Genomic DNA, 18100 nt, shown 5'->3' with positions numbered 1-18100 from the left:
CTGTCCGAGCTCTAGAGGCTGAGGTTTGATTAATATTCCCATTATGGTGCTAATCTTTTCTATCTACAGAATCCTGAGTTGGGAAGAATAATGATTGGATTGTTTGAGACACTGTTCAAACCTAGGACAACTGAGTTCAAAGGGTACAAACCCAAGACCCTTGCCTAGAGGCAGGCCTCCTGTTAAAGGCAGACAGTATAGAATCAGAGCCCTGACATTTGTTTAAAGTCTTAGAAGGGCAGAACATCCCCTGCCTAGTGGTGTGGTCTCAACTGTGTCAGTGACTCACCTGTAGGAATTGTTCTCTTCAATCAGCTTCTTGCAATTCTCCATGGCATCACACATCCTGCTGGTCATTTTCTGCATGTTCATCGTTGTCTTCTCATGTTGTAAATGAAGCATCCTGAATTTCATATTCAGCCTGTCATAGAGTTTGGACCAAGGAGAAAATATCTCTATGAACTAAGGATTCAAGAATTACATGGATTCAGGCTGTATCCTGGACTACCCCAGCCTGGTATATGCCATAACCTTGCTACTTTGAACTGGGTTCTCTTGCTCCATATTAAACTTATAATGCTGGGCAAGGAACAGCAGAGAACAGATGGGGAACAGATGGAGGTAGCTGACATTCAAGTGATCTCACAGTGGACCTCACAGAACAGAACAGTTCTTTAAGAAGTTTCCATGAGTCTGTGCCACAAGCTTCTGTAACAGACATCAATGATGTCTTCTCTTCTGTTTAAATTTGATAATTTATTTACATTTCACATGCTATCCTTTTTCCTGGATTCCCCTCTGAACACCCTCTATACCATTTTCCCATCCCTTGCTTTTAAGTTGTGTCCCCTCCACCCACCCACCCACCCATTTCTACTACCCATCCTGTGATTCCCCTCCACTGGGGCATTGAGCTTTCACAGGACCCAGGGCCTCTGCTCCCATTGGTGTTCCACAAGGCCATCCTCTGCTACATATGCAGCTAGAGCCATGGCTCCCTCCATGTTTACACAGGTTTGTGGTTTAGTTTCTGGGAGCTATGGCTTCTGGTTGGTTCATATTTTTGCCTCTCCAATGGGGCTGCAAAACCCCTTCAGCTGCCTGAGTACTTTCCCTAACACCTCCATTTGTGACCCCATTCTCAGTGCAATGGTTGGCTGCAAGTATCCTCTTCTGTATTTGTCAGGCTCTGGCAGATCCTCTCAGGAGACAGCTATATCAGACTCCTGTCAGAAAGTGTTCTTGGCATCAACAATAGTGTCTGGGTGGGGAACTGTATGTGGGATGAATCTCCAGGTGGGGCAGTTCCTGGATGACCTTCTCTTCAGTCTCTGACCCACAATATTTCTCTGTCTCTCCTTCATGACTATTTTGTTCCCCCTTCTAAGAAGCACCAAAATATCCACATTTTGGTTTTCATTCTTCTTGAGCTTCATCTGGTATGCGAATTACATCTTGGGTGTTCTGAGCTTTGGGAATAATATCCATTGATCAGTGTGTGAGTACCATATGTGTTCCTTTGTGACTGGGTCACCTTGCTCAGTATGGTATTTTCTAGTTCCATCCATTTGCCTAAGAATTTCATGAAGTCATTGTTTTTAATAGCTGAGTAGTACTTCATTGTATCAATGTACCACATTTTCATTATCCATTCCTCTTTGAAGGGCATCTGGGTTCTTTCCAGATTCTGGATTTTATAAATAAGGCTGCTATGAACACAGTGGAGCCTGTGTCCTTCTTCTGTGTTGGAGCATCTTTTTGCTATATGCCCAAGAGTGGTAAAGATGGATCCTCAGGTACTACTATGTCCAATTTTCCGAGGAACTGCCACACTGATTTCCAGGGTTGTTGTAGCTGCTTATAAACTCACCAAAAATGGAGGAGTGTTCCTCTTTCTCTACATCCTTGCCAGCATCTGCTATCACCTAAGTTTTTGATCTTAGCCATTTTGACTGGTTTGATGTGGAATCTGAGGGTTGTTTTGATTAGCAATTCCCTGAGGACTAAGGACATTTGACATTCTTTTGTGTTTCTCAGTCAGCTGGTATTCCTCAGTTGAGAATTCTTTGTTTAACTGTGTATCCCATTCATTAATATGGTTATTTGATTCTTGATACTAGCTTCTTGAGTTCTTTGTATATATTGGATATTACCCGTCTTTTCAAATGTAGAGTTAGCAAAGATCTTTTCCCCATCAGTTGTGTGGGGACAGTAAGAACTGCTATCATACTTCAAGCCAAGAACCTAAGAAAATTCAATATTTCTAACTAATGTAAAAAGTGCCTACTTGGGAATGAACAAAGCTATAATTCATTAGGTTCAGCAGCCATTTCACAGCCAAGGAAGAAATATCATTTCCAAGTCAGTGCTGCTGTGTGCAGTATGTGTCAGAAAAACAGGAGGGGAGCTATGGGTAAGCAGGACAAAGCATGAAGGATATTTAGGATGCTAGAAATTATAGTCTATGTTATATGGTGTATATTATATTATACAATGTGTTACAAAATTATTGCTGTACAACAAGATGATGTTCATCTTCTTAGGAAGTGGAAATATTTGAGCAGAGGTTCCAGATTGGCAGGGCAAGTGTGTTTCTACACAGAGGTGAGCAGGATACCCCTCTTGCTGTGCTTGCAGCAGGCAGGGCTTCAGACAGAGCAGAAGCACATCCATAGCTGCTCAGCATTCAGGAGAAAAAGTTCAAGAGTAAAAATTAATACTAGTTTTGATCTGTCTGCGATAATCTTTAAAGGATGTGAGTTAACTAAGGTTAAAAGTCTTTGAGCAAAAGCCTATAATACGTTCCATCCTTAGCCTTGGGAAGGCTTCACCTAAAAAGCCCCTAAAGAGACATAGCAATGAATATCTCCATAGCCTATTACCTCTGAAACTGCCTTTATACCCTGCCTTCAAGGCTGGCCACATGGTTTAGTTCACCACTGCTAAACTGCAGCAAGAGAACACTGCTCATAGTGATTTGTGTTTATTTGCTTGTTTGTTTGATTTTGGTTTGGGTTTTGTTTGGTTTGAGGTTTAGGCTTTTTGTTCCACTGGTCTGAGGTTTTGATATTTATTTTTCTTTTTTTGTTCTGGTCATTATTTTGGTATTTTGCTGTGGCTATATGCATTGGCTATACTGATCCTGCTGATTCGAGAAATGGCTGCATTTTTGTGAATTAGAAAAAATCATTTTCAAAGCCTTCACACTTTGACAGCTCTTGTCACCATGTGTGTTGTCAGAGTGCTGTATCCCCAGAATTCACAGACAGAAATGGATCTCTATGAGCTTCAGGCTACATTGTAAATTCCCAGCCAGCTAGCCAGTTCTATACAGTAGTTTTTAGGGGGAATGGATATTATGGTCTACTCTGTGAATACCCACTTAATGATGAAAAATATATCCATACCGTACCCTTTAGGTCATATGTTTAGATACTCCTAAAAGATGGTGCAGGTATTCACATGGTCCTGAAATAGTCATACAAACAAAATTAATGACAGCCACCACTGTATTGTTCTAAAGCCTCTTAGTAAAGGAGTTGTTTTTTTTTTTTTTTTTAGAAATCCAGAGCTCTTTGCCTCTCGTGTCCTTGAAATACAGCCTCGGGGATAACTATAAAGTTGAAATAATGACTTCCCAGATAAAGACTTCCCAAATTTCCATGTTGAGAATTTCCACACATGTTAAGATGTGGCTTTATTTTTAGGTAATATTAGTATGGCGACACATTTGGAGCTTTTGTGGTGTTGCTTTGTTTTGGAGGGTTGTTGTTTGTTTTCTTTTATTTATATGTATCTTTCCCTGCTGGATGTCTGTGCACCACATGCATGCAATTCCTCCCGAGGCCTCTAGGGGCTGAAGGGACGTTCAGAGCTGGGCTGCCTTGAGTACCTCTGCATGCTTGCCCACTCCTGAGACCAGCCTCACCCCTCCTAGGCCCAAAGCAGATTCCCAAGGCCTATAAAGGCAGGTTGCATGGGGCCTGCGAAAGAGACTTGGGACTCACCCACTTCTCCGTGGGATCCAAAGGCATGGCACTTGGTGCCTGACTAACAGTCCCATGTGGAGCCTGATTCTCACTGCAGAGCATAGCCTGCTCCGCAGACCCCGCCCCTCGGCCTCCATGTGCACAGTGCCAACTGCTGGCTTCTGCCAGCAGGGGTCCCCAGTAGTGATCCATCTCAAGGCAGGGTGACCCAGAATTAACTGGAGGGATCCCTGGAAACCTACTGACTCCTGGGATACATTCCATTCCGGGATCAGGTCTGGAAGAAATCTCCAGTTGTGCATTTCGCAGGTTGCCAGGTGATACTGTACTAATCCTAGATCACACTTGGAGACCAACTGCTCTACAGCTAACATGTGCTTGGTGTCCAGACATGTAGCAGTTTCCCAGAGAACTGTTAGCACAGTCAAAGAATGAATCTGAGTTAGTGAGTGACTTTTACACCAGATTTACACCTTCCCATCTCACCTTCCAATCTCATCTATTAAGGACGGCTTCCCGGAGCACTCAAGTATTACGAACCAAAAAAAAAAAAAAAAAAAAAAAAAAAAAAAAATGTTGCTGTCAATAACGTGAAAATTTGAGAAGGAGAAAGTAGAGAAAGTGTCAGAGGGTAATCTACTCCTCTGAAATGAAACTGTCCTCGGAAATTACTGACTGACATCTCAATAACAGCATTTCAGGACTGTCATGCACAGCATTCCCAGACTAGGCTGATTAGGAAATGTAAAGAAAAATAAATGCCTGTCAACATTTTCCATGATTATCCTTGTTTTTCCACAGAGTACCAAATAGTGTTTTTTTTAACTATTTAATTTTATATCATTTTATTTTTTTGAGACAGGGTCATCATGAGCTTTGATTAGCTTAGATCTCGCTATTGATTGATTGATTGATTGATTGATTGATTGGAGGGACATGAAAAAATATTATGATACCCACGTGGTGGTCAGATGATAATTCGGTGTGGCAGTCACATGAAGCAAGGGTGGAGAGGATTTAAAAATAAACCTGTAGCTCTGACTTCACGGACCCTTTTACAGAGTTCTGAAGATTCAAATCAGATTCAACACTGTAACTCCCAAGGTAGGTCTGGGTCTTGTTTTTAATGTGACCCTGGTTCCCAAACTGCCCCTCTTTCTGATATCAGTCTGCTTCTGCCTCCTGAGTGCTGGGATCAAACAGATTTTCTGCACTCCACTGTTCTGCATATTTTAATGCTTCTTATATAATTTTTGAATTCCCTGACTTTCATCAGAGTGTAAAAGACCTTTGAAGATTATGTTACCCTGGGCTGACACCTTGTGGTAAAATCGACTCTTGCAGCTTCTATTTCTAAGGATGGAAGAAAAATCGTTAAAAAGGGGGTTAGAGAAACTGCTAGTGACTGGGATAAGGCCCACAACCACAGGGAAAAGGGTCCAGTTCCAAGCACCCAGTTTGTCCTTCAGTGTCCCCGTCGCTGGCTAGAATCTTCATAATAAAGTTGATACACCAGAAGGTTAAATAAATTAGCTCCTACAAATAAGTCTGTACACCTAAACTGCACTCAAATACTTTTATCACATTTATTTATTTATTGTAGGCATGTGGATGAATGTCACTGTACTCATGTGGAGGTCTGATGATCACTCGGTGTGGTGGTCACAAGAAGCAAGGGTTGAGAGGACCTCAAAATAAACCTGTAGCTCCAACTCCAGAGACTTCTTTCCTCTCACCAAGCAGTTCTGCAGATTCAACTCAGAATCCAGAATTGTAACTCCCAAGGTGGTAGGAAACATTTGCAATTCACCATCTGAGCTGGGTCTCCAACCTGAGCATTGTTTTTATGTGGTTCTAGGTCAAGGGCTTCCCAACTTGATGAATGTATGTGCATTTGAAGAATAATTTCTGGACTCCTATAGAGTGTGGGATGCCATTTTAGAGGTGAATGGAGTAACGTGGTATGAAAGCAAAAGGAGAGAAGACACTACTGAGACTGATTATAATGGGAGGGCCCAGAAAAAGAGAGGCTGAATGTGATTGTTACATTTTGCATCACGGGCTGAATATCACATGGAGCCCATTGAGATATGTTAGTGTGGCTAAAGAATTAAAATTAAAAATACCTATTTGGGGTACTGCTTAGCTCCAACACAGGTCTCCAAACCCTGACACAATCTGATATTGTTTTTAATCACAGAGAAGTAGTTAAATGCTTTACCATAACTGAAAAACCACCCTAGCTGTAATAACACATCTCTTCCTCCCCAATCTCCCCTTCTTTCATCTCACCCACTCCTTCTTTCCCCTCCATTCCTTTCTTTCTTTTCTTTTTTCTTGGGATGTGAGCCCAAGACTTCATGTGGAACTACTGATCTGGAACACGCAGGCACTAAGGTGTCTGATCAGGATCTGCTTTCTCTCATTGCTGATGACTTCCTGGCAATAGTCATGTTTGGCCTTCATTCTACTAACAGTGGACTAACAGACTCAAGGATGGGAACACAATGAGAGAGGCATTCAAGATGGAAGGAAAAGTGAACAAGCAAGGCAGGGAGTGAAGAAAGGTGAGGTAAAGCCTTGCACAACACAAGGATGTGTAAGAATGTAATTTCAGGTCTCAGCTTGAACTTAAAATTAAAAGATTCTTAAGTTTGAGTCAAATATTAGCTGCCCCAGAGGCACATCCCAGGAAGTGCACATTCCAAAGACTCAAACAAACATTCCAGGAAAAAAGACCCAAAATAGGAGTCTATGAGCCATTAACAAGTAAACCTCGGTAAACATAAGCTACTTAAGCTGACCTTCATTGTTGTAAAAAAGATAAGGTATAAATTTGAATTACTTAGAAACCAGGCCTGGGAACAGAAACCAGGCCTGGGAATGGCTGTTGGAGTTTGGCCTTTATGGTTATTGTTAAGAAGTAACTGTATTACTGCCCTCATAAATTTTGTAAAAATAGTATATAAGCTGCCCTTAGCTTTAATTTGGGGTTCTTCTTGCCTGCATACAAGAGAACCCTAGTATCCTGGTTGTCATCTGGTCATCTCATGATTAATAAACCTCATGTTATTGCAAGGAATCCTGTCCTTGAGTGTCTCTGGGGGAGCACGTTCCCTGGTTTTGTATCTTTAGAGTCCAACAGATGGTCTTTGTGCAGAAACCCAAAATTCTATGATTTTGTTGAATATGTTTTCTGTGCCATTGAACTTGTAATCTTCACCCTCTTCTAATTCTATTATTCTAATATTTTTGATCTTTTCATTGTGTCCTGAATTTCCTGAATGTTTTGGGTTACAGGTATTTTACACTTTGTATTTTCTTTGACTGACTTGTCAATATCATCTGTGGTATCTCCTATGCCTGAGATTTTCTTTTCTATCTCTTGTATTCTGTTGGTGTTGCTTGCATCTTTAGCTCCTGATCTCTGTTGTAGGTTGTCCATCCACAGGGTTGCCTACATCTGTGATTTGTCTCAGGTTCTTTTGCTCTTGTGTTTTCTTGTTTTTTTATGTATTTACATTTCAAAATGTTATCGCCCTCCACAGTTTCTCCTCCATAACACACTTTTATACCACCTCCCTATGCCTTTATGCAGGTACTGCCTCAACCATCCACCCATTCCTGCCTCAGCACCCTAGCATTTCTGCTCCTTTCCTAAAAAGGGTCTCTCAGAGCCTGGAGATCCTGTGGTTTACAACCAAGGGTATAGATCACAACACCCAAAGAATGATCCCATTCTATAATTGCCATGATGGCAAACACTTAATGAAAATACACATATGGTCACAACTTATCTTTGATAACCCTTATTGTACTTCATCTTACCTTAGCTTCAGTAAGTACTTTTTATTAACACATTAAACAGAGAAATTATCCTCTCATTAGTCATGATACATTTGTCCTACTCTGACATTTGATACTGGGTCTGAAGAACACAGTGAATAACTTTTACCAGTTTTGAAAAACACAAGATTTCTGGGAGCATTGTTTTTTAAAAATTATTTAGATTGTGCCTCAAGGGAAAAGAACTCCAATGCCTGAAGCAATCATGCTATTTCCCCACACTACACAGCAATCTATTCTTCCCAGATAAATCCAGTTCTTCCTCTTCCTCTTCATCCCAGGGTCAAACCTATATAAATACCCTTAGAAAACACTATGGCCCCCTTATAGGTTGATTTGATTGATTCAAAAATTGAAGCCTTGGTCTCCTAAAGCTGTGAACTTGTTTAGTAATGGACTGTATGGTGGTTTGAATAAGAATGGACACCATAGGTTCATATGCTTGAATGATTAGTCACTGGAGAGTGGCAGTGTTTGAAAAGGATTAGGAGGTGTGGCCTTCTAGAAGATAGACTTTGAGGTTTCAAAAGCTCATGCTAGGCCCAGTTCTATACCTGCCTCTATGCCTACAGATCAGAATGGAGCTCTCTGCCAGTGCTCCAGTGTCTGACAGCATATTGACATACTATCCACCAAGAGGATAATGTGCTAAACTCCTGAAACTGTAATTGAGCCCTAGATGAAATGCTTTCTTTCACAAGAGTTGCATTGGCTATGCACAGCACTCGAATATTATCTAGGACAGACAAATTACAGACATAACAATGTAAGATGGGGTCTTAGAAGGGTCAGATGGATCTGTGCCTTAGTCACTATTTTCCTTTTTGAAACCAAATTCCTGACAAAAAGCAAGTTAGGACAAGTCTTATTTTGGTTCAATATTGGGTCGCCATGGTGTGGAAGATGTGATGACAGGCATGTAAAGCTGCTTGCTCATTTCTTAGCCAATTAGGAGAAGGGATAAATGGAATTCCAGCACACAGCTAACTTTCTAGCTTTCTCCCTGTCTCCTTCTGAATTGTGTTTTTAATGAAAATATATCTATAACATTCCCTCCTCTTCACATCAACTACACCTGTGTGTCCTACTCACTATCAACTACACAGTCTCTTTTTTAAAATTACACTTGTTATACACACTAAAATAAATATATAAGTGTACCCTGATAAGTCCATGTATTGTTGTCTACTTGTTGATATTTTGTTATTCTATTAGAGATGTCTATTGTGTAATAGATAACCAGTAAGAGGGCTCGTCCTGGGGAACAATAATTCTACCTCTCTCAGCTGCTCTTAATTGCCCGCAGCTCTTTATTTAGATCTGGAACCATGTGAGACTACTCCATCCATGTTGGCATGTCAGCAGATGTTATCATTGTTCAGGTCTCATTTGAGCAGTCATATTATTGAGATATCATGGATGTGGCTTCCCTGTGATATCAAGAAGACAAAATCTCACAGCAGACTTGGAGTCTTCAGACTCTTACAACCTTTCTACCCCCACTTCTGAGATGGCCCCACAGCCTAATGTATAGGGATTGTGTTGTACATGTATCAAATGGTGCTGGGCAGCCTACAGTCAGCGGTTACCTGCATTTTGAGGAGTATGGTCTTTGTCTGCTGCAATAAGAAGCTTCCTTAATAAAAGGTGAGAGCCGTACTTATCCCTGGATAGAAGGATAAGTACTCAGAATACAGTTGGGATTTGTGCTGTTTTAGGAAAGTGGCAGTAGCATGTTCCCCAAGACCCATGTCCTGACTACTCACAAACAGTTGGCTAAGTTGCCAGTTGTCATTTCCCTCCTGTTGAGCACTCCTTGAGTCCAATTAGACAGTTGTTGGTTACCATCAACAGAGAAACCATATACTCAAAGCAATCAAAAATCTAACCAAATCCAAAACATTATATTTAAACTAAGAAGCATTCTTTAGCTGCTGATTTTACAGCACAGACCTACAGCCTGTTACTGGCCTTGTAAATACTGTCCAGAGACTGCCAATGATGGTAATAATCACTTCAGCATGTGCTCTCCTTGTGAAGAGTTGTGTCTGAGGGAAATCTTGACCTGGTCTGCCTGTTTAAGCTTCAGGGGGAGTATTTCAGACCTAGGGGAGGAAGAGACAAAGGCCTGTTGAGGACCTGCCATGTCAGCTATCCAGCAAACACCAGCTTTATTGAGCAGGACAATCCAGTATGACCTTTCAGCCTAAGATCATTCCCAGTATCCCCAAAGGAGAAGAGCCACAGAGCACCTGGGCCTGGGATTTTTTCTAAGATTTAAAAAATGGCTTAAAAGTGAACAGTGAACTACACACTGTGCTGGAGTTAAAATAAAACACCACATTTCTCCAATGGTCCATATATATTATACTGAAAAATAACTGTGTAGCAATGTCTGAATCAAACACTATACAGAGGCCTTCTAGGGAACCTAGCCACCATTGAAGTGAAGGCTCTTATTATATCTGGAGTGCAGGAACCTGCCTGGTTCTACTTGTGAACCCCTGCATCTGTGACTCCCCAGAGAAACCATCTCACAGGAAATCCATGCTCACTGAAGAGATACTATAATCAGCAAGAGTGTGCTGCATGCAAATCTTCCCAAGGGAAAGCCTTGAACTTTAAAACAAATATTCATGAAGGACAAAGGATACCCCTGCTATGTTTATAGTTACTGTAGTATTGTTTGTGGGGTGACTTAAGGGACAACAGGCTCAGGTCATAGCAGAGAGCTCAGAAGGGAAGAAAGAGTACACAATCAACACAAACTCTGTGGATCACAAGAATGATCATGGACAGGAGTTCTTTTAAACTAGATCAGAACAATATTCTGAGCTGCTCCTAGGTGACTGAGGCAGAGAATCATGTGGAAGGCCTGAGACCCAAAAATACAGTTATACAGGTATAAGAAATCTTCTTGGCTCCTGCTATCTCATCCTAGTACCTCATATCTCAGAGACAGCAAAATGATCCTGCATTGTTTGAGTCCAACAATGGACACACACACACACACACACACTAACACATACATAGACACACACACAATCACACCGAAAGACAGACACACACATTCCAGAACACACACAAGCACATGTTCATACATACAGTTGCAGAAACATTTTGACTTTCCCTGTTCATGTTAATATAAGACATCATCCAGGACACTATAAAGCCATAAGAAATAAACACTTGAATTGACAAAATCCTGGAGAGATATCTCAGAGATTAGGAGCTGATTTGTCTTTTGGAAGTCCTCAGTTAAATTCCCCAAAACCGAATTGTAGCCTACAAACCATCTTAGTAAAATCAGATGCCCTCTTCTGGTGTGTCTGATGAGAGAGACAGTGTACTCACAAACATAATCTGAGTAAATTAAAAAAAAAGAAAAAAGAAAAAAAAACCTTGAATGGGACATGAACATGGTAGTCATAGCCTATAGACAGCTCAATAAAATAAATGCTTTTCCCTAATAAACAAAGGATGGAAATATGGAGTTTTGGCTTGGTATGCAAGCCTGCTTAGGAAGTTCCGAAGGCTGTGCACAGTCGGCTTGGTTCCCAGCAAAGGCACATGGGATCAGGGAGGACAAGCCAGTTCCTGCCTCTGGCTCCCTGTTTCTCAGGGACTCTAAAGTTAGCAGCATCTTCCAATAGGCCCTCCATTTTCCACAGCCTGTGTGGCTTTGTAACCAAAGCTATGAGCCCAGACAACTAGGAAATCTTTGTAACCAGGGTGCAAAGTGAGACTTTTCTTCACATAAGGAGTTTCTGTCAGGGATATTTTGTGGAAAATGAGTCTGACTAGTTCAAGAACAAATGGTGGTTTTTATGATCACCCTAGGCAATAGTCCAGGGAAGGGCTGGACTACAGTATACTTGTTCACTCCTTGACTGAAGAACATCTGGATAGTTTCTACTTCAGGGCAGCTCTGTGGAGTACCACTACAACCATGATTTGCCCTAATTTCTCTGTGGACACCTACTTCTTGTTCTGGAGTCGCTGGGTCAATGGGGACTAGAGAAACTATACAGTTTCTGAAGAGTTGTACATGGCTTCTCACAGGGCTGTCCCATTTTATATCATCAGCCATGTCTGAAGTTCCTCTTTTCTTCCAGCCCTACTTGAGGATGATTTTAACTCAAACCAAATCACTTTTGAATGAAAGCCTTTACAGAGTGCTACAGACAGAACACAGGGTGAGTACTTTAGACTACCAGGAGCCTAAGGGGCTGTCTGAGGCAGCCTTGTTCTAGCACCTCATCATAGGTATGGGCCTTCTGCTTGATGCAGATGCAACACCAAGCAACTCAGGGTTTCACAGAGTTATACTCAGGACAAACTCCAAGGCCAAAGATAACTGAGTCAAGCTTAGGCAAAGTTGGGAAAAAATGGTAGGAGGTAATGAGGAAAACAAACTAGGATGCTGAGAAGATGCAATGAGCCACCTGACCTTCCAGCAGGCAGTCACTATCCACCAAGAGCAGAGAGGTGGACACAGAACCTTAGCCAGCCTTGTTGATTCTCAGGCCCATGGATTTGACACAGCAGCCTCCTACTCACCTCCATGTACTAAAGTGCTTTTTTTTCTTATAAATGATTTCAATATGGGTAAATAGATTTCCCTCTATAACCAGTTTCAATAGTGATAAATAGATTTCCCACTACCAATGATTGAAAATCAGACTTTACACCACTATTTGTCTCCTTTTGTTCTAATGAGGTAGGTGTAGCAGCATGATGAGCTGCTGCTCTGTTTCATGTTTCCTTGATGCAAAGTGAACTGACACTGACACTGTGGTGAGCCCCACACTCCCATCTTAGAGCAAGAGGCTGGTGTTCAGGTCCATAAGTTTCCTTTGAATAGGACCACCTTGGGGCCACCTTTTGTCTCATGTGTGCAGCCAGCTATTGCTGAGCACCCCTTTGTGCCCCATATCCTGCTGTGGTTATAAGAGGTACATGTCTGCTTTGTGGTTGTTCCTCACATGGGTGGGCCTCCAAACCCCAGTCTAGGAAATTGTAATGAAGGAAGGAAGGACTGGGAAGTAGAAACAGAAGTCACATGGTAAGATTTCAGAAGGGTGGGCTAGGCTAAATGTGAAATTATTGACATTTAAGTGTTGGCAACATGGGTTCTGTTTGTTTGATAAAGGGTTGATTAACTCAACAGTGGGTTATGTGGAGCCTAGGTGTCGTGTGTAAGACCCATCCTGGCAAACAAACGCCCTCCTCCTTTCCCTGCTGATTTCAACTGAATGACAAGAAAGCTCATAAGAAGGCAAAGTGGGCCAAGTTGTGTATCTGACACGTGGAGCAGACAGCATTAGCTTCTTCCATGTTAAGAAATTGTTTTCTTACAACAGCAACAAGAAAACTCAAAACAATGAAACATGTAAACATGTTCTTCCTCTCTGTGAGTTATGAAACCTTGTAACAATTACTAGAGACAAAGCAATTCCAGGAGCTCTGCCTGGAAGGTGACAGAAGATTCAAAGATGCTGGTCAGACAGCTTAACCAAAACAGAAAGACTGATCAAAACCACATGTAATTAACTGGCCTCTCAACAGGCACATCTATATACATATTATCACAGACATGCATATGACTCCCCCCTCCCCCCACACACATACCAGAAATCATAAATGAGCGGGAAACAGTAAGGAGACCAAAATGCAGGAGGAACCACTGAATGTAGACTGTGAATATCTGATGTTTCATGTGAGACCCAGGACTCTGTAATCCATCCTGTGTGGACTAAATAAAACTTAGTAACTTCTGCAGACTAGGTTGAGAGAGTGTGAGAAATCTTTTTCTTGAAGCCTCACATCTCTCACCCCAACCCTCAGCCTGAGAGAAGTCTTTCAAACATCCCTGTTCATCCAGTCAGCTCCTGAATACAAGCTACAGGAAAGAACTCTAGCAACAATGACAGAAACCAGGACTGATGAGCTATCTGTCATGCTCTGTCAATATGAACCAAGGTCTAGGCTCAGTTAGGAGACCATCTTGCAATGCAGGGTTGAGGAAGAGAAAAGACACAAGCCCTCCACCCCCACCTTTTTTTTCTTAAATAATTTTTGTTAGATATTTTATTACATTTCAGATGTTATCACCTTTCTTCATCTTCCCCACCCAGAAACCCCCTATCCTATCCCTCTACTCCTAATTCAATGAGGATGTACCACCACTGACCCCCCCTCATACACCTACATGCCCTTGAATTCTCCCACACTGGGGCATCTAGCCTTCATGGGACCAAGAACCTCCTCTCCCACCTACCTCTGAAAAGGCCATCCTCCCCTACATATGCAGCTGGAGCCATGGGTCCAAAGCAAACGAGCTACAGGCCCTGACTTCATCACTCAATGTTCTGTGCTACTACAAAAGAGGCAGCCACATAGAACCCCTCTAGTACAATGGCATGTAGGTGTGTAATGTGTGTTCACCCCATCTGTCTTAATGAAATTCAGCTTGTAGTTGATCAGGAGGGTGTGCTTGCCAATCATCCAGTTTTTGAGACAGCCTAACTCCACAGAAAGTCTTGTAAATGATCACAGAACAACTGGATAAGAATTAGGAGAGTGCCTGGACAAGGTGGAGGATGGTTATCTGGGCTTGACATTGTTTATGGTTAAACATGAGGGCAACCTGCTCCTAAGCATCCTCCATGCATCTTACCTGTTGGATATGCTTGGAAAATTTGTCATAGATCTTCATGCTGGCCTCCACACATAGCCTCCTTGTTTCCTTAGAACACACTTCCAGTGTAATCTGCTCCTTAAGCAGCTGCCTGTTTTCATTCCAGAGCATTTTTACTTCACTCTTCATATGAAGAGACTCGGTCAGGAGGTGACAGTTCCTGATGCTGAACCACAAAGAAGAAATGGTGATTATTCCCAGGCACCATCCATCTTCCTCCCACTTCTCCAAGTACCATCCCTTCTCATCATGGGCCCTGATCCCCAGACAGCCCCAGACTACACACGAGAGTAGCCATGGGACCTCACATATAGGAAAGTCAAATCCAGAAGAAAGCAACATTCCAAAAGACTGAAGGTACTTCTGAAAACCCTGACACCAACAGGGACTCATGTATCTCCCAGAAGAGGACATGGGACCCATGATTGCATATATGTCTTTGGTATTAGAGAACCACCTCTAGGTAGAGACAAGGTAAAGCTTCTCTAGGAGAAGAGAGAAGACCCAACAGGTACACATCATTCTATGTGTCTCATGCAAACCAGATCTGTAAATGTGTTTTCACTGCCCCAGAGACTCAAGGTTGATTGATGTCTCCATCAAGGTGCACACCTTTTCTATTTAGAGGATACTGACTTTGGAAGGACAATGATTGGAGGGGCTCACAGACTCATCACACTTGATCAAAATGATTTCAAGAGATCACAATCCTAGAGCCTTTCTTTGAGGGAGGAAGCTTCCTGTTGAGAGGCAAAAGTATAGAACCAGAATCCTCACTTTGTTTTAAAGAAAATGATGGGCAGACACATTCTGTGCCTAGTGCTGGGGAAACAACAGTGTGAGTCACTCACCTGTAAAGTTGATTATTTTTAGTCAACTCCTGGCACTTATACAAGGCCTCACTGATCTGCTGCGGAATGTTTTTGAGCTCGCTCATCACCTGGTCGTGTTGTATCTCCAGCATCATGGTCTCAAAGTTGAACCTGTGGAAGGAGCAAATAATCCCTGAACTAAGGATTCAAGGATTACATTAATTCAAGTTGAACCGTGAACTACCCCAGCCCATATATGCCACAACCTAATGCCTTGTATTGGGTCCTCTTGGTGCTTATTAAACTTGTTATAATTGATCTGGGCACAGTAGAGCTAGGGAACTAAAAAATGGGAGCTGACCTGCTTTGGCTTCATGAGTGGTCTTGAAGGAATAGATTAGGTCTTCAAGAACTTTCCAGGAGCCTGTGCCACAGTCCTAGGTCCAACTTAAACCTGTGATGACACTTTTTCACCTTGTAGACAAGGTTTTCTCAATCCTTGGTTCTATCACTACATAATTTCCCAAACTTCAGTATTTACAAAGAAAAGGGCTTACTGCCTATATCAGGATTTTCTAATGCCCATCAGTGGTGCGCACAGAGATCATGTGCTGTGATGCTACAAGTGACCCTCCATGGCCTCATCACTATCATTACCTAAAAAGTCAGTCAGGTAAAATCTCCAGCCCCATCACACTACACAGACTCCCTGGATCTTAAGTGGAATACACACACAGAGACAAACATACACACACATACACACACACACACACACAAACACACACACACACACACAGACACCATCACAATGCCAAATGCATACAGTGATGTGACATTATCTCAGTGTAAACTGAACAGAATTTGATAAAAGCAGTGATGACTTACCAGAAATCCACTCACACTGAGGGGCAGCAAATAGAATCAGGTCCTCCCAGTTGTTGACAGGACTAAATGGACCCAAAGCAGCTCCAGAAAATTACAAAAATGATTCACCATAAACACACAGCAGCTAGCATCTCCCACAAAGCAATACCAGTCCAGGCATCTTAAAAATGCATGATAAGAGCTCACACACTAATACTGCTATTTCCTGAATGATTCATGCCACAGGCTATAGTTTTCTTTTAGAGGAATCAAAAGAGCTTGTGACCCCATCTCACTCCTATCTGAACTTCAAGTTCTGTGTCGAATATCCAATCATCAAAATGCATTTGGACATGAGGACAGCCTGGAGTTGTAGCCTCCTGTGATATGTGGAAATCTAGGGTCAACAGAGGGCCCAAGATAGTCAGCTGAGAACTGGGCATAATGATTACCTGTTGTTCAAATCTTTGACATTATAATGTGCCAGGATTCCCCGGAGTTCTTCTCTCTCGTTCTTCATTCTTTCAAGGTCACTTTTGAGCTTCTCCAACCTCTTCATTCTCTGCTCCTGCTCACTGATGGTATAGGCTTGGGAGGACTCTTTCCCAACAGACCCTTCAGGTAGAGAAACACAAGGAAACTTGTAGGGAAAATACGTCAGGGAAAGGAGAAACCATACTTACTCCCACAGAGAAGCCTGAGGAAGAGGGAATTCTAGAGACACAGTGAATTCCTGAAAGAGCAGGAAAGCTATCTTCAAGCTGGACTCCTCACCTATGTCCCTGCTCCCAACCACCATCACTAAACATATGGCTCAGTCCCTACTGCAGTCCCACTAACCCTGATGTGCTTAAGCTTTCCCAGTCTAGAAGAAATTGAGGGCATTGTCAGTTTATATCTGAAGATGTAGTCTGTACTGCTTAGCACAAAATAGATTGACCATAAACACCAGCACCAAACATCTTCCACAAGCCAACACCTATCCTTGCTTCTTAAATGCATGATGAAAAACCACACACTACTACACTTATCCCAGACTGTAATTCAGCCCACATCATGTGTGTTCCAGACCAAAGTCTCTGAGACCTTGATACTTGACAAGGGGATTATCCCTCTCTGTTCTTGGCATCACATATTCATGTAACCTACAGTAATCTATTGAGGATTAAATGCTTCAGCACTCTATCCTGAGAGCAAGGCTTTGTTATTCTTACAGAACTTTCTCCTGGCATCCTTTGCCACTCAGCAGGAAATTCAGATCTCTCAGCAAAGCAACTGAAGGCTTGTCAATTCCTGGATCTCTACCAAAGTAATCATCAGAAATTCTAGACTCTGGGTCTGCCATTAAGAAATTTTGAGGCTCCAGATGCTAAGCCCTTCTCCTGTAAGGACCTGCTCAAGCACCCCTCCTCCAGGAAGCTTCCCCATGCACTGCCCAGGACTCACTGTGTCTTCCCCACGGCCATCTCCTTCTTCCTGCTGTACAGAATGCCTTCTGCCTAGGTCTGGTCTCTGGTTGTATTGTATTGTCCCTATGAAACAGCCTGAGCAGCATGGACAACATGACTGCTTGTGAACCCAGAGGCTCTGACAGAATACCCCACAGGCAGTTGGTGTCACCACAACACTGGTGACATCACAGAAGAGTCTAGGGTTCTCCTGGATACAAGAGATTGTCCAGGGAAGTGATGACTGATGATGTCTCTGGAAACTGCCATGGCCTACCTGCTGACCAGCTTGCCCCACATTGACCAGTTTCTGAGGTGCCCTATCCTGGAGTCTCTCTTTTGACTCAGGGGATACCCCTTGGAAACTTTTCCTTTTAAAGCTAGAGATTTCTCTCTGCTTCATTACAAGTCAAGCACTTTGGATGGGAGAGTTGGTTCGGG

The 18100-nt window shown here is 42.4% G+C and overlaps 1 protein-coding gene across 1 annotated transcript; it reads right to left on the bottom strand.

The window, feature by feature from the left end:
* Window positions 1–12387: 12387 nt before the first annotated feature.
* Window positions 12388–16770, bottom strand: LOC117702789 (disks large homolog 5-like). The gene is made up of 5 exons (XM_076928227.1): window positions 16664–16770; window positions 15387–15518; window positions 14526–14701; window positions 13562–13571; window positions 12388–12421 (listed from the first exon to the last, which is right to left on the bottom strand). Exons 1-5 carry the CDS (start codon window positions 16768–16770, stop codon window positions 12388–12390), a joined length of 459 nt encoding a protein of 152 aa, XP_076784342.1.
* Between the last annotated feature and the right edge of the window lie 1330 nt (window positions 16771–18100).

Source organism: Arvicanthis niloticus, chromosome 2 (genome assembly GCF_011762505.2).
Source record: "Arvicanthis niloticus isolate mArvNil1 chromosome 2, mArvNil1.pat.X, whole genome shotgun sequence".
NCBI lineage: Eukaryota > Metazoa > Chordata > Mammalia > Rodentia > Muridae > Arvicanthis > Arvicanthis niloticus.
The sequence above is the reverse complement of the archived record's forward strand: the minus strand, read 5'-3'. Positions and strand labels throughout refer to the sequence as shown.

What these genes read in the sequence shown, in the direction of transcription:
- LOC117702789 (XM_076928227.1), bottom strand. Translation starts at nt 16,770, where the DNA reads ATGAAGAGGTTGGAGAAGCTCAAAAGTGACCTTGAAAGAATGAAGAAC. An exon ending in GTCAAAGATTTGAACAACAG is followed by an intron (nt 15,519 to 16,663) that starts GTAATCATTATG and finishes CTCCTTCCACAG; the next exon opens with GTTCAACTTTGAGACCATGA. An exon ending in AAAAATAATCAACTTTACAG is followed by an intron (nt 14,702 to 15,386) that starts GTGAGTGACTCA and finishes TTTGTGGTTCAG; the next exon opens with CATCAGGAACTGTCACCTCC.